The 12,660-nt window shown below is 43.2% G+C and overlaps 1 protein-coding gene across 2 annotated transcripts; it reads left to right on the forward strand.

The window, feature by feature from the left end:
* Positions 1 to 385: 385 nt before the first annotated feature.
* LOC134484376 (Y-linked testis-specific protein 1-like) lies at positions 386 to 2,634 on the forward strand. Of its 2 annotated transcripts, none has more exons than XM_063280655.1 (3): positions 386 to 567; positions 835 to 2,474; positions 2,554 to 2,634. In XM_063280655.1, the coding sequence occupies exon 2, from the start codon at positions 1,682 to 1,684 to the stop codon at positions 2,471 to 2,473; it is 792 nt and encodes a 263-aa protein (XP_063136725.1). In that variant the 5' UTR covers positions 386 to 567; positions 835 to 1,681; the 3' UTR covers position 2,474; positions 2,554 to 2,634. The 2 variants fall into 2 exon arrangements, with proteins under 2 accessions (XP_063136725.1, XP_063136724.1); XM_063280654.1 differs by having other exon boundaries at positions 1,605 to 2,474.
* Positions 2,635 to 12,660: the final 10,026 nt, after the last annotated feature.

The following is a 12,660-nucleotide window of genomic DNA, read 5'->3' on the forward strand; positions in this document are numbered from 1 at the left end:
CTAATTGTGGGTTTTGATAAAGCTAATTTTGGTGTGCTATCCAGTGGGCTGCCTCGGAGAAAGAGAGGCTAGCAATACGTCTGATACGGAGAATGGCTTAAAGATAACCAAAGAAAAGATAGGAGCTGGGAAAATAACCACCAAGAATGTTGGTGACTCAGAAACCAAAGACTTTTTCAGAAAAAAAAATGCATGAAAAGATCTACTTGGGTAGATTGTGTCTCGAGTCATCAGAATATTTGGGTGGGGACTTTATTTTGGTCTCCAGGAGTCTACATGAGATGCTAAAACCTAGATGCTGGAAGTTTCTAAGCGTAACTAGGGAACGAACTGGCCTGAGTGGGCTTCTATGACATAAGCAGAGCCTGGATGATGTCACAGACACAGGGCAGAGGTTGCGCATCTCTTCCACTTGGGGGCGCTTGACACCTTGAAGGTGGGTTCACTATCTTCCCAGCGGTGTGTGAAAGCCAGTTCAGCTCCTGAACCCCACAATTGTTCAACAGGCTTTTGGTGCCTGACCGATTTCAGAAGACAGAATCTGGACGACTAGGACATTTTCTTTCGGTAAATACGTTTATGAAGATAACTGGGACCCTTGTAGGCCAGAAAGCTAATAGTTTTCCCTCGTACAGCGAGTAACCGTATGTTCTAATGTCTTCCATGTTTGAGAGCTAGGCGGAATGTCTAGGCTAGTCAGTCTAAGAGTTTATTATCCTTTGCTAACAATATCTAATTCATAATTCTACTAAAATGCCAAAGCTCCTCTCTGTGAATGTACATTTTAGGAGATAATATTTCTTTTTTGATGTTTTTTTTTTTTTTTTTTCGTAGCTGAGGACCGAACCCAGGGCCTTGTGCTTGCTAGGCAAGTACTCTTCCACTGAGCTAAATACCAACCGCAGGAGACTTTATTTCTAAATGGCTGTTGTTGCCTAGACAAAAGAATCTTGTTGCGGTCGAAGATGCAACAGCTTCGCGGAATAAACCTGGGGCTGGGTCTGGATGCACAATACAGAAAGCCAGTGGACTGATGTGCTGTGTCTCTGGGCAGATAGTTGTGGATGTTCCCACATAGCTCACAGTTAGAGCGTATAAGAGGGGTGTGGCCACCCTTCTCCGTCCTTTGTTATCCTTTTTCTGTTCTGCTTGTTTAAAGTGAGGGACAGGGATACTTAATCCCACACTGACCTAGCCATTCAAGGAGAGGTTCCGCAGCAGAGGCAAAGTGCCATGGGCCCAAGAAATGTGACTGAATATGTTATTCTGAGCTGTAGAAAACCATTTGTTCATTTCCCTTTGAACTTTAGATTTTGATTTTTGAGACAGGGTTTTTCTGTGGGTAGCTTTGGCTATCCTGGAACTAACTCTGTAGACCAGGCTGGCCTTGATCTCACAGAGGTCTTCCTCCCTCTGCTTCTTAAGTGCTGGAATTAAAGGTGTGCTCCACCATTGCCCAGCCCTAGTATGAGCTTCTGATTATGACAGAATTAGATTCAGATGCTAAAACCTGTTTACCATCACCTTCCTTACCCCCTCCAAAGTTCTGTTAGACAAGAGCCTTGGTCCAGTGCTCCCTCACCCCAACCAAATTCTTCTTGCAGTCACTCATATGACAGAGGCAACAGCATTGTGTATGGTTTAAGCAGGCAAGCTCTTCAAACCCTGGCCATGGGCAAGTATGAATCCTGAACACAGAACGATAGCCACAAGAGAGTGGACCAGGAGTGCCGTGGCCTACCACACTAGGTCTACAGCCATGAAGAAGAGGATGTCTCTGAAGAGGATGAGCACACCATCCTTCCAGAAGCGGAGGAGAAGGCCTTCTCGCCAGGCCCTGGGGAACATTGTGGGCCGCAGAATTTCTCATGGATGGAAGGAAGGTGATGAGCCCGTCACACAATGGAAGGCCATCGTTCTAGATCAACTGCCAACAAATCCCTCTCTCTATCTGGTCAAGTATGACGGGATTGACTGTGTTTATGCACTTGAACTTTACAGCGATGAGAGGATTTTAAAGCTTAAGGTCTTGCCTCACAAAGTAGTGTTTCCTCAAGTGAAAGATGCCCATCTCGCAAGTGCCATGGTTGGTCGAGCTGTGGAGCATAAATTTGAGAACAAACATGGCTCTAAGGACAACTGGAGGGGGGTGGTCCTAGCCCAGGTGCCAATCATGAAGGACTGGTTTTATATCACCTACGAGAAAGATCCAATTCTATACATCTACCAACTCCTGGAGGATTACGCAGAAGGTAACCTCCGTATCATTGCAGAGACTCCTCCAGCAGAGGTGAAGTCAGACGCTGACAGCGACATCTTAACAGGTCAATGTGTGCATTACACCAGAAGCGACGGGTCCAAAAAGATAGGCAAAGTCATTTACCAAGTTCTAGCCAAGCCTTCTGTGTACTTCATCAAGTTTGATGGCGACGTCCACATCTACGTCTATAATCTGGTGGAAAAGATCAGTTAAGGTGAAATTCACAAAGTGTGGGGGACATAGATGGGTAATTTATTGGATTGGGGGAAAATGTTTGTTTTTCTTTGTTTCAGATACCCAAGGGCCTTTGACAACTCCAGTATCTTTTCCAGTGGAATTTGTTTTTGCTCTAAAAATTAAAATGTGTGATGTGACATGTTGTGTCTGACCACTTTGGTGGAGGAGACGGGCTTTGGTGGATGGAACATCTAGAGGAAGCCAGAAAAGTCAACGCTGTGAACAGTAAGTCTAATGTCACAAGGCTAAAACTAACAGGACTGAGCTGTTCTGGTTTTTAGAGAGAGAAAAAACTTGGAGATGAGGCTTAGAGGAGCAGGGATGGCATGGGAAAAAAAAGATGGATGTTTAGGAAGCAGTGGAGAGGGGCCAAAAATAGATAGACTCTCTGAGGTGAAGTTTGAGGGAAAAACAGACTGTTGGGGAAAGAGAGGCAGGTAACAGGGAGTTGGTCTTGGAACTCACAGGGAAACCCAATAAACTGATCCAAGCAGAATCAGAATCAGAGAAGAGCAGGTTTAGTTTGACTAACAAAACCTAATGAATCCTGTTTCTCATCTGTAGATGTATTATTTTTAATCATGTGGGTGGGGGCAGGGCATGAATAGAGGAGACCACAGAGACAAGAATAGTCAGGTCCCCTGGAGCTCGAATTAGAGGTGGTTGGGGCCCATTGGACATGAGCTCAAAGAACAAAATCCAGGTCCTCTTTCAAAGCAGACCAGCTCCTGAACAATTGGTCATCTCTCCGGGCCCTTAAGTCATCTTTTTAAATAAATTCAACCTTCATATGCAGAGAAGAGACCAGGATGAGGGTAAGAAAGATTACATTGATGGTGATGTGGAAGGAAGACTAAAGAACACATGAAGGAGTAGAGGACACTGAGGGACGAAGGAATTCCAAGATGGAGTTCTCAAAAAGTGAAGCAGGAGACCCAGGAAGATCAGAAAGGGTCTAGAATGAGTTGAAATTGGGCCGCATCCATATTGGTCTCTTTGGTTCCTTAAAGAACAACCAAGCCATCACTACAGAAGGTGGATGTGAGGTGGAGGCTTCCCCGAGGACATTTTGACGAGGATAACTCAAGAGTAGTGAATGCCAAACTAAGTTTATATCTATCGATTCCTGAAAGTATCAAAAAGCCCATTATTTGTATGATCAGTAAAAAGTAATTTAGAAGAGAAGATGAGGATGCCGTAAGCTTCTGTCAGGTGTTACATGGATCCTGTGTTTAGCTTCCCTGAGCACTGTTTGCTTCTGTTGCATCCTGTAATATTTTTGGAGGTCTCTGCTCAATGCCCCTAGAAGACCACAAAAAGCTCCTGCACTGGCTTGTCTTCCCTGACTCTCCTATGACTGGATGGCTTCCTCCACACCTGTGGGCCCTGTTACCTATCTAGCCCCAGGAAGTTTCAGTCTTTTACCCACACTTAAGCTTATCCTCAGAAAACTCTTGACAGTGCCTCCAATACCAGAGGTTCTGAGCTCTTTCCTATGCTATTTGCCATGACTTTAAAAGGCTTTGTGGTTCCTGACCTTGTAGCTCTCTCCTGCTGAGAAGCCCCTGTGCACTCCGTGGGGTCTCCTTGAACCACATCTAAACTCCAAGAATGTATTTCAAGGCAACCTTGTCTTGGACTCATCCATTGCTGTTTCTTCTCTCAATAATAAGTTTCTCACTGCACGACTTGAAAATACTTTCTTTTTTTTAATTAATTCTGCTATTTGGTGGTTTTTATACTGGCTGGTTGTCTGACGGTTTCATTGCTGCAAAAAGACATCATGACCAAGGCAACTTATAAGGGACAACATTTAATTAGGGCTGGATTACAGGTTCAGAAGTTCAGTCTATTTTCATCAAGGCAGGAAGCATAGAATCCTCTAGCAGACATGGTGTTGGAGAAGAAGCCTATCACCCCCACAGTGATATGCTTCCTCCAACAAGGCCACACCTACTCCCACAAGGCCACACCTCCTACTTGTGCTACACTTCCCATGGGACAATCACATTCTAACCACCACCCTGATTTTATGCCAATCCGACACAAGCTAGAGTCATCAGAGAAGAGGTTGCCTCAGTTGAGAAATGCCTCCATAAGATCCAGCTGTAGGGCATTTTCTTAGTGTTTGGTGGGGGAGGGTTAAGCCCACTGTGAGGGGCACCATTCCTAGGCTGGTGATCCTGGGTTCTATAAGAAAGCAAGCTAAGCAAGACAGGAGTACCAAGACAGTAAGCAGTGCCACTCCATAAACTCTGCCTCAGTTCCTGCCTCCAGGATCCCGTCCTGTTTGAGTTCCTTTCCCAACTTCCTTTGGTGATGAGCAGCAATGAAGAAGTGTATGCTGAATAAACCTTTTACTCCCTAACTTGCACTTTGGTCATGGTGTTTCCTTACAACCATAGAAACCCTAAGTAAGACAATTTCTTATAGAAACAGTGTGTCTAGTAGAGCAACAGATGTTTACCTTATAACCACAAATAGAAACATATAGACACTTTGTTTTAATTTAAAGGGAAGACTTGCTCATGTACTGACCTGTGAAGTTCTAGTTTCTTCCTTCTCTCCCTGATGAATGCCATGATCAAAACTAACTTGGGGAGGAAAGGGTTATTTGCCTTACAGGTTACAGAAATTCACTGAGGGAAACAAGAACAGGAGCTTGAAGCGGTAACAAGGACCACTGCTTGTTGGATTGCTCCCTGTCTCAGTCATTGTTCTCTTGCTGTGAAGAGATACCATGGTCAAGGCTACTAGTGTAAATGAAAGCAAGTAATTGGAGGCTAGTTACAGTTTCAGAAGCCTGTTCCATCATCATGGCAGGGAGCATAACACTGGAGCAATAGAGAGCTACTGCTCTGTAAGCAGAGAGAGAGAGAGAGAGAGAGAGAGAGAGAGAGAGAGAGAGAGAGAGAGAGAGAGAAACTCTGGCAAAGCATGGGGCTCTTGAAAACTCAAACTCCAACCTTGTCGACACACCCACTTCCTCCAATGAGGCCACACCTCTTAATCCTTCTAATCCTTGAAAATACTGTCACTCCCTGTTACCTATATATTCAAATATATGACTGTGGGAGCCTTTCTTATTCAAAACACCACACTCCCCATGGCTTGCTCCCTTACTATTTCTTACAGCCTAAAAGGCTTTTCTTTATATACATAACTACTGATGTTGGGCCCTCCCACAACAATCATTAATCAAAAAAATGTTCCATAGACTTACCCAAAGACTAATCTAATGGAGGCAGTTCTTGAATTGTTCTCTCTTCTCAGTTGACTCCAAATTGTCAAGTTGAGAAAAAAAAAAAAAAAAAGAGAGCGAGAGACCCAGCACCTTAATGTTTCTCTTACTCCATGTTACATACTCACCACCAGCAACTCTCTTCTCTCAGTGTATAGACCCACTTCCCTGTATGGCAGAACTGAAGAGTAACTACTGTCACCAACATGAATATTCGAGGGTATTTGACAAGAAATTAATACATTCTACAGCTCCCAACGCCAAGCAAAAGCATTTTAGTGTGTGTTACACTTACTGGAAGACTGTCAGTCACTGGCCATTTAATGGGTCACAGTAGACCACAGTACCAAAAAGTCAAAACATATCATCTCCTCTCAGCAGGAGACATAGCCCTTTCTCAAAACCCATGACTATCTGTAGGCTTAGATTTTTTCAAAACCTACTTTATTTAGGGTTCTTAAACACTTTAACCACCCTTCAAGCCCACTAACCAGAGGTAGCAGAGAGAGAAAGTTGATAGGAAAAGGGAGAGAATTTTGGACCTATTTAGAAGTAATTCTTTGGGGCAACTCCAATCTTCATTGTGCAGTATGGTCCAATAGCAAACGCAAAACACAAATCAGTAGCAGTGCCTTGATCTGGAAGAGACTACAAGGCTCTAACAAACCAACAAGAAGCAGCAGAAGCAGCCAGAAGCTGCCCGTATAGCACAGGTCCTTTTGGGTGTTTCTCATTATGGAACGAAGACCAGCAAAGACCATCGAAGCCTTGCAAGGTGTAGCAATGTAAAAATGTCCTCTCCCTCTCTGTTGGATTACATTTATGTTCTCCATAAACATCCTGTCCCCCTTCAAGCATGTTCTCCAGCGAAATATCACATGCGTTCTCATGTGTCTGCTTCTGCAAAACATCCTCTCCTAACATAGCTTCTAGAAAAATATCCTGTGAGACAAGTGAGTTTCCAAAGTAACCAAAATTTTTCCACTTCATCTAGCCTTATCTCACACTCAGCCGTTACATCACAAAACATATAATGGCAGTCTTGCAAGGGTCCTAGGCCCCAGCTCCATCAGTCGCTAGAGCTTCTGCAATTGCTCTCCGTGAAACTCAACTCATTTCGTGAGCACAACCTTTAGTTATCCCTGTAAACATTGTGCTCTCTCCATCTTTCCTCTCAGCCAATAGCTGTCCAACTTCCAACCAACTCAGCTGTGACCAGAAAAACCCTCATCAAGAAAGCCAATGAATTTGACTCGATTTTTTTTCCCTGACAGAACGGAGTGTTCTCCCTGCATGGTTACACTGGTGTCTGAGTCATCTGTAATAAAACTCACTACTAGAAAGAGCAAAGTCACAGGAACTATGACAAATAGCAAATCACATAACAAGCATCACAGTTGACCAAACCTTTTTTGCAGCTTTATTGAAGTATAATTTACATACTTAAAAAATCCATTTATTTTAAGTGTGTAATTTAATGATTTTAAAGCAAAATTTATAGCTTCCTTCCTTTTTTTAATACTCATTTCCCACTAGTTCATATGATATCAAAGTCTATTAAAAACACAGAATTGTCCTGGGCTCGGTCCCCAGCCCCAGAAAAAAAAAAAAAAAAAAAAAAAAAAAAACACAGAATTGAAGTCAGGAGAAGGACCAGAGCGGGAAGCAGCAAGGCACTTGATTTGCTAAGACAACTGATACATTGGCAGAATTGTCTGGATAAAACCACTTGGGAAACATTGGGACTTCTCTTAGCGTGCAGCCTCCAGACAAAGTGTTTAAAGGATTAAGTCTTGGGTCCTCCTACACCAAATCCGGACCTGACCTGGTAAGTCAGCATCACTTTTGGCCACTTTCACGTTCATCACATTCATCACTCTTACAAGTTGCCCTGCAACTCATATTAGTAAAAAACTCATTTTGGTTCATGGTTTCATAGGTTTCAGTCCATGGACACATGACCATGAAAGGGGCACTATAGAGCTCAACTGCTAACCTCACTGGCATCCAAGAAGCACCAACACATGAAGAGACCAAGGACAAAAAAACACCCTCCAAGACATATCCCAAATGACCAAGTCACTTAATTTCCTATCTCCTAGTTTCCCACCACATTCATACACATCCATCAACAGATGAACTCATTAATTACAGCCCACAGGGTCCAATGGCTTTTCATAGTCCCAACTTTGAACATTGAACTGGGACAATGTGTATCTTAAACCCATAGGGTAGGGCCAGAAGGTTGTGTCAGAGGTTTAAACTTCACCTCACACTAGCAACAACTGGGTAGATTTCTCAACATTTCCTATTTCTTTCTGTTACTGAGCTACACCCTGTCTGCATTGCAGCATTTTGTCTGGGGTGAGATACCTTCAGAATCAATTGAAAAGACGCCCCCCAACATGTGTTTTCTTGAATGTAAAATGGGATATCAATAATATAGACAAACACACATATATACAGACTCACAGATAGAGGGAAAAAGGGAAGGAGTTGAGTCTTAGGAACCCTCACGGAAGAGAGAGTTGAAATATAATATACAGATGTCAGCAAGAACCAGAACAAAGCAGTGTCTTCTATACACAACAGGACCACTATCCCCCAGCCTTAGCTGATAGGAAAGGGAGAGTCAGTTTTTTACAAAGATGTAGCTGGTGATAAGCTGCACAGGCTCCAGTGGCTTGCCCAATGCCCATGATTTATGGGCAGCGTAAATGACTTGAGTGGGTTATTACAGAGGGCAGAGAGAGAGCTTGAAGTTGGGTGAAGGGATTAGGTCGGGATGGATCTGGGAGGAGTTAGGAAGAGATGTGAGAAGTAAATTCTACCAATATATAATGTACGAAGTTCTCCAGGAACTAACAAAAGTGGTTTTTAAAATACTAAATCTGCACTGAACACATACAAACTGTTTTTCTTGTCATCTCCTAAATAACAGTCCCACATGATTTCATTTCATTAAGTACAAAAGCAATTCAGAGATTATTTAAAATGTAGGAGGATCTGGAATGACAGCAGAAGGGTAAAGCCAAATGTGTGGTCACACATGCAAATACCAGTGCTTGGTATGGGAACAGGAGGATGACCGGGGCTTCCTGACAGTGAGCCTCACCTCAGGTTCAGCAAGGGACCCTCTCACAAGAGATTACAGTAGGTAGTGAAGGAACAGAACACGCTCTACCCACCCCCAGCCTCTGAACTAACATGTCTCTATGCACACATGCACACATGCACACATACAGACACATAAATATGACTATAGTATACAAGAGGCTTGCATAGGTTATATGCAAATGCAGTCTCATTTTAGCCAAGGAACCTGAGGACTTTTAGATCATTGGGAGTCCTGGGGCCAACTCTCAGAGGACAGGATATATCTCCATATTGTGCAAACAAATCCTTTGTTGAGTGTGTGTCAGTGACTCCAGACAGTTCTCCTCCTCTATGTTCCTGTGTATCACAGAGAATGATCTGGAAATAATGAAAAAATGTAAACTAAAGGCTTTGTTGCAGTTTCTAGGCTTGCGTTAAAAATCATATTTTTCACGTTTTATTAAATGGAAGGAAAATCTTCAGCTCCCAGCAACAATAGACTCAATCATGTTTGCTTCCATTTTATCCCATTTTGAATAGCAATTAATTGCACATCAATAGCTCCCCATGGTTCGAACTAAATCAGGATGAAGGAATATGTTTCCGTACAGATAATTAATGCCTATGTGGATAATCAAGTAGAAAGGGGGGAGGTATGATGCCTTTGGCTTATTCCAGAGTTAAGGCTTGATTGGATAGTTGTTATGCAAATAACGCTAACCTCTGAGAAATGAAATGTAACGATAAAAAATACTACCAAATGGGATGGACACTCATTACTTGATTTCTTTTAAAAGAAAAAAAAACATACTTTAGGATTTTGAATAAGTGTTACCCTCAGAATTTCATATATTTGAATGTGTTTGGTTTTTACTTAGTGGATTGTTTAAAAAGGATTGGGCATTGTGTTTTTGTTAAAAGAGATGTGTCAATGGGAGGTGGGGGCCTTGAGATTTCAAAAGCCCACCAGGCTTCACTCTCTCCCTCTCCCTCTCCCTCTCCCTCTCCCTCTCCCTCTCCCTCTCCCTCTCCCTCTCCCTCTCCCTCTCCCTCTCCCTATCCCTATCCCTATCCCTATCCCTATCCCTCTCTCTCTCTCTCTCTCTCTCTCTCTCTCTCTCTCTCTCTCTCTCTGTCTCTCTCTCTGTCTCTCTGTCTCTCTCTCTCTCTCTCTCTCTCTCTCTCTCTCTCTCTCTCTCTCTGTCTCTCTCTCTGTCTCTCTCTCATCTGTCGAGCAGGATGTGAGCTCTCAGGAACTACTCCAGCCATGCCTGCCTGCCTGCCAGCCTGCTGCCATGGTGTCTACCACGATGGTCCATGGACTCACCCTCTGATACTGTAAGACCGCAATTAAATGTTTCCTTTCATAAATTGGTTTGGTCATGGTGTCTCTTCACAGCAATAGAACAGTAACTACAGCACACATCTTCCTGTTTATTTTTCTAATACTTCCGTATTTATTTCATTAAAGTTACCTGTTGTCCATTTAACAGTTTTATGAATAAGTTTCAAGTTTTAAGACAAATAGTGCCTATCCCATCGACCACGGTGTCATTCATCACAATGTTATGGGGCTCCAATCTAGGGATTAATCATCAGGGTTTGAAAACAAAATCCATCAGCTCAATACATTAGGCTTTATTGGAGAAAGTGAGGTTACAAGTATGTAATCTCTTTAGTGTCTTCTCTGCCAGTCTGTTGTATGCATGACTTGTTGAATATTGTCGTTTGTGGTGGTTGTTGTTGTTTTTTAAATATGAAATGTTGAATGCAAGGGCAAGTGGCAGGGATCCGATAGATCTTTGAATCCTCACTTTCTCCTTCCCATCTCGCACTAAGTCTCCCAATCCTCAGCTATCATTCAAATACACTGAAACAACTCAAGTATACCGAAACAAGGTGATATCAAGACACTGAAACAACTCAAATATACGGAAACAAGGTGAAGTCAAGACACTGAAATAACTCAAATATACCGAAACAAGGTAAAATCAAGATGCTCTCGCCATCTCTAATTTGTGTTTGCATGTTGACCGTAATCATCTTGTAAGCCATAAAAACCACAGGATGGGTCTGAGGAGGATCGGTGGGTGAAACAGCTTGCTGCCTAAGCAGACCTGAACTCTGATCCCAGACATCATGAAAGAGGCAGGGGAAACCTGTAACCGCAGGGACAGGGAGGGGGAACAGAATCACCAAGGTCTGCTGGCTCCAGCCCGGATGAAAATATGAGAGTTTGGGATCAGGCAAAGACAATACCTGTCATAGTTAGGGTTCCATTGCTGTGGGGAGAAACCATGACAAAGGCAGCTCTTAATAAAGGAAACATTTAATTGGGGCTGGCTTAGAGTTTCAGAGGTTCAATCCGTTAATATCATGGTGGGAAACATGGGAGTGTCCAGGTAGACATGGTGGTTGAGAGTGTTCTATATCTAAATCTAAAGGCAGCCCAGAAAGAGACTTGCAGCCACAAGCAGCCATGAAGAGCATCTCTATTCCTCATTGGGCAGAGCTTGAACACTAGGAGCCCTCAGAGCCTGCCTACATAGTGACACACTTTCTCCAACAAGGCCACACCTCCTACTAGTGGCACTTCCCATGCGCCAAGAGTATTCAAACCACAACAATGCATCAAAAGAAAATGGCAGAGAGACATAGAGAAAGATACTGCATGGTATCCTCTTGGAGCAGGGTGCTGCAACCCTCTCCCACACACACATAAATCCATGCAGATGTGCTCAAATGAGCAGATTTATTTACTTACTTCATTTTATTTTTTTTTCCTTAAGAACTTGGTACATACACATAATGTGTTTGAGCAAATCCATCCCCATCCCCTCCCTTCAAATCCCTCCCCTTTTCTCCCTGCGAATTCCATCTGCATTTTAACATAAACTGCTGAGTCCATTTAGTGCTGACTAGATGTGTGGGGGTGGATACAAACATCCAGGGGAGCATGGACAGCTGAAACGGGCCAAATCCATGAAGAAAACGGGCCCTCTTCCCTGTAGTCATCAGTTGCCAGTAGTTCCTCAGTTGGGGGAGAAGAGCTTCCAGAGTCTCCACCCGTCTATTCTGGGAAATATCTGTGCAGATTTTGTAGATGGGATCCTAGTCACAGTGAAACACATGAACACACACACAGACACACAGACAAACACACACACACGCACACGCACACGCACACCCCAAAATTTAAAACCAGAGAATGGTTTTAAAAGTTTACACAACGTCCTAAATTCAGTTCCTTGGTGGCGAAATATTTGATTTCCACACCAGATCATATTACCATCTATATAAAATTAAATTATTCAAATGAATATTTTAAAGTTCACCGGATCTTTATCTGTTAAATAGCACAGGCTGAACGAAATCAGTTGGTGCCAAACCTCCCTACGGCTGCACAAAAAAAATTGTAAATCAGTGTTCAAAAGCATGAATCCACAAGGGTGAGGGGATCATTACTGATCGAGGACCTACAGGATAGGGTACGGAGGCTCAGTAGACCAGACAGGTGGATCATAAGCAAAGAGCCTGGAAAACGGGCCATTCATATCTTGACAACCTTCAAAGACTAGGGGAAACGCAGGGATAGGTACCCCCTGAAGTGGGAATAAAAAAACTTTAATACATTTACAGGACACTTAGCTTCTAAATACAGTGAGGATTGGAATCTACAGTGTGAGAAGGCATAGGAGTAGTAGTATCCAGTTTTCCCCTTACTGTGACAAAATTGTGTCATTTAGGGGCTGGAGAGATGGCTCAGCTACTCAGAACCCTTAGCATCCTCACAACTGACTCTGACTCTGGGAGATCTCCCTCCCTC

The sequence above is a fragment of the Rattus norvegicus genome, chromosome Y (genome assembly GCF_036323735.1).
Source record: "Rattus norvegicus strain BN/NHsdMcwi chromosome Y, GRCr8, whole genome shotgun sequence".
Lineage (NCBI taxonomy): Eukaryota > Metazoa > Chordata > Mammalia > Rodentia > Muridae > Rattus > Rattus norvegicus.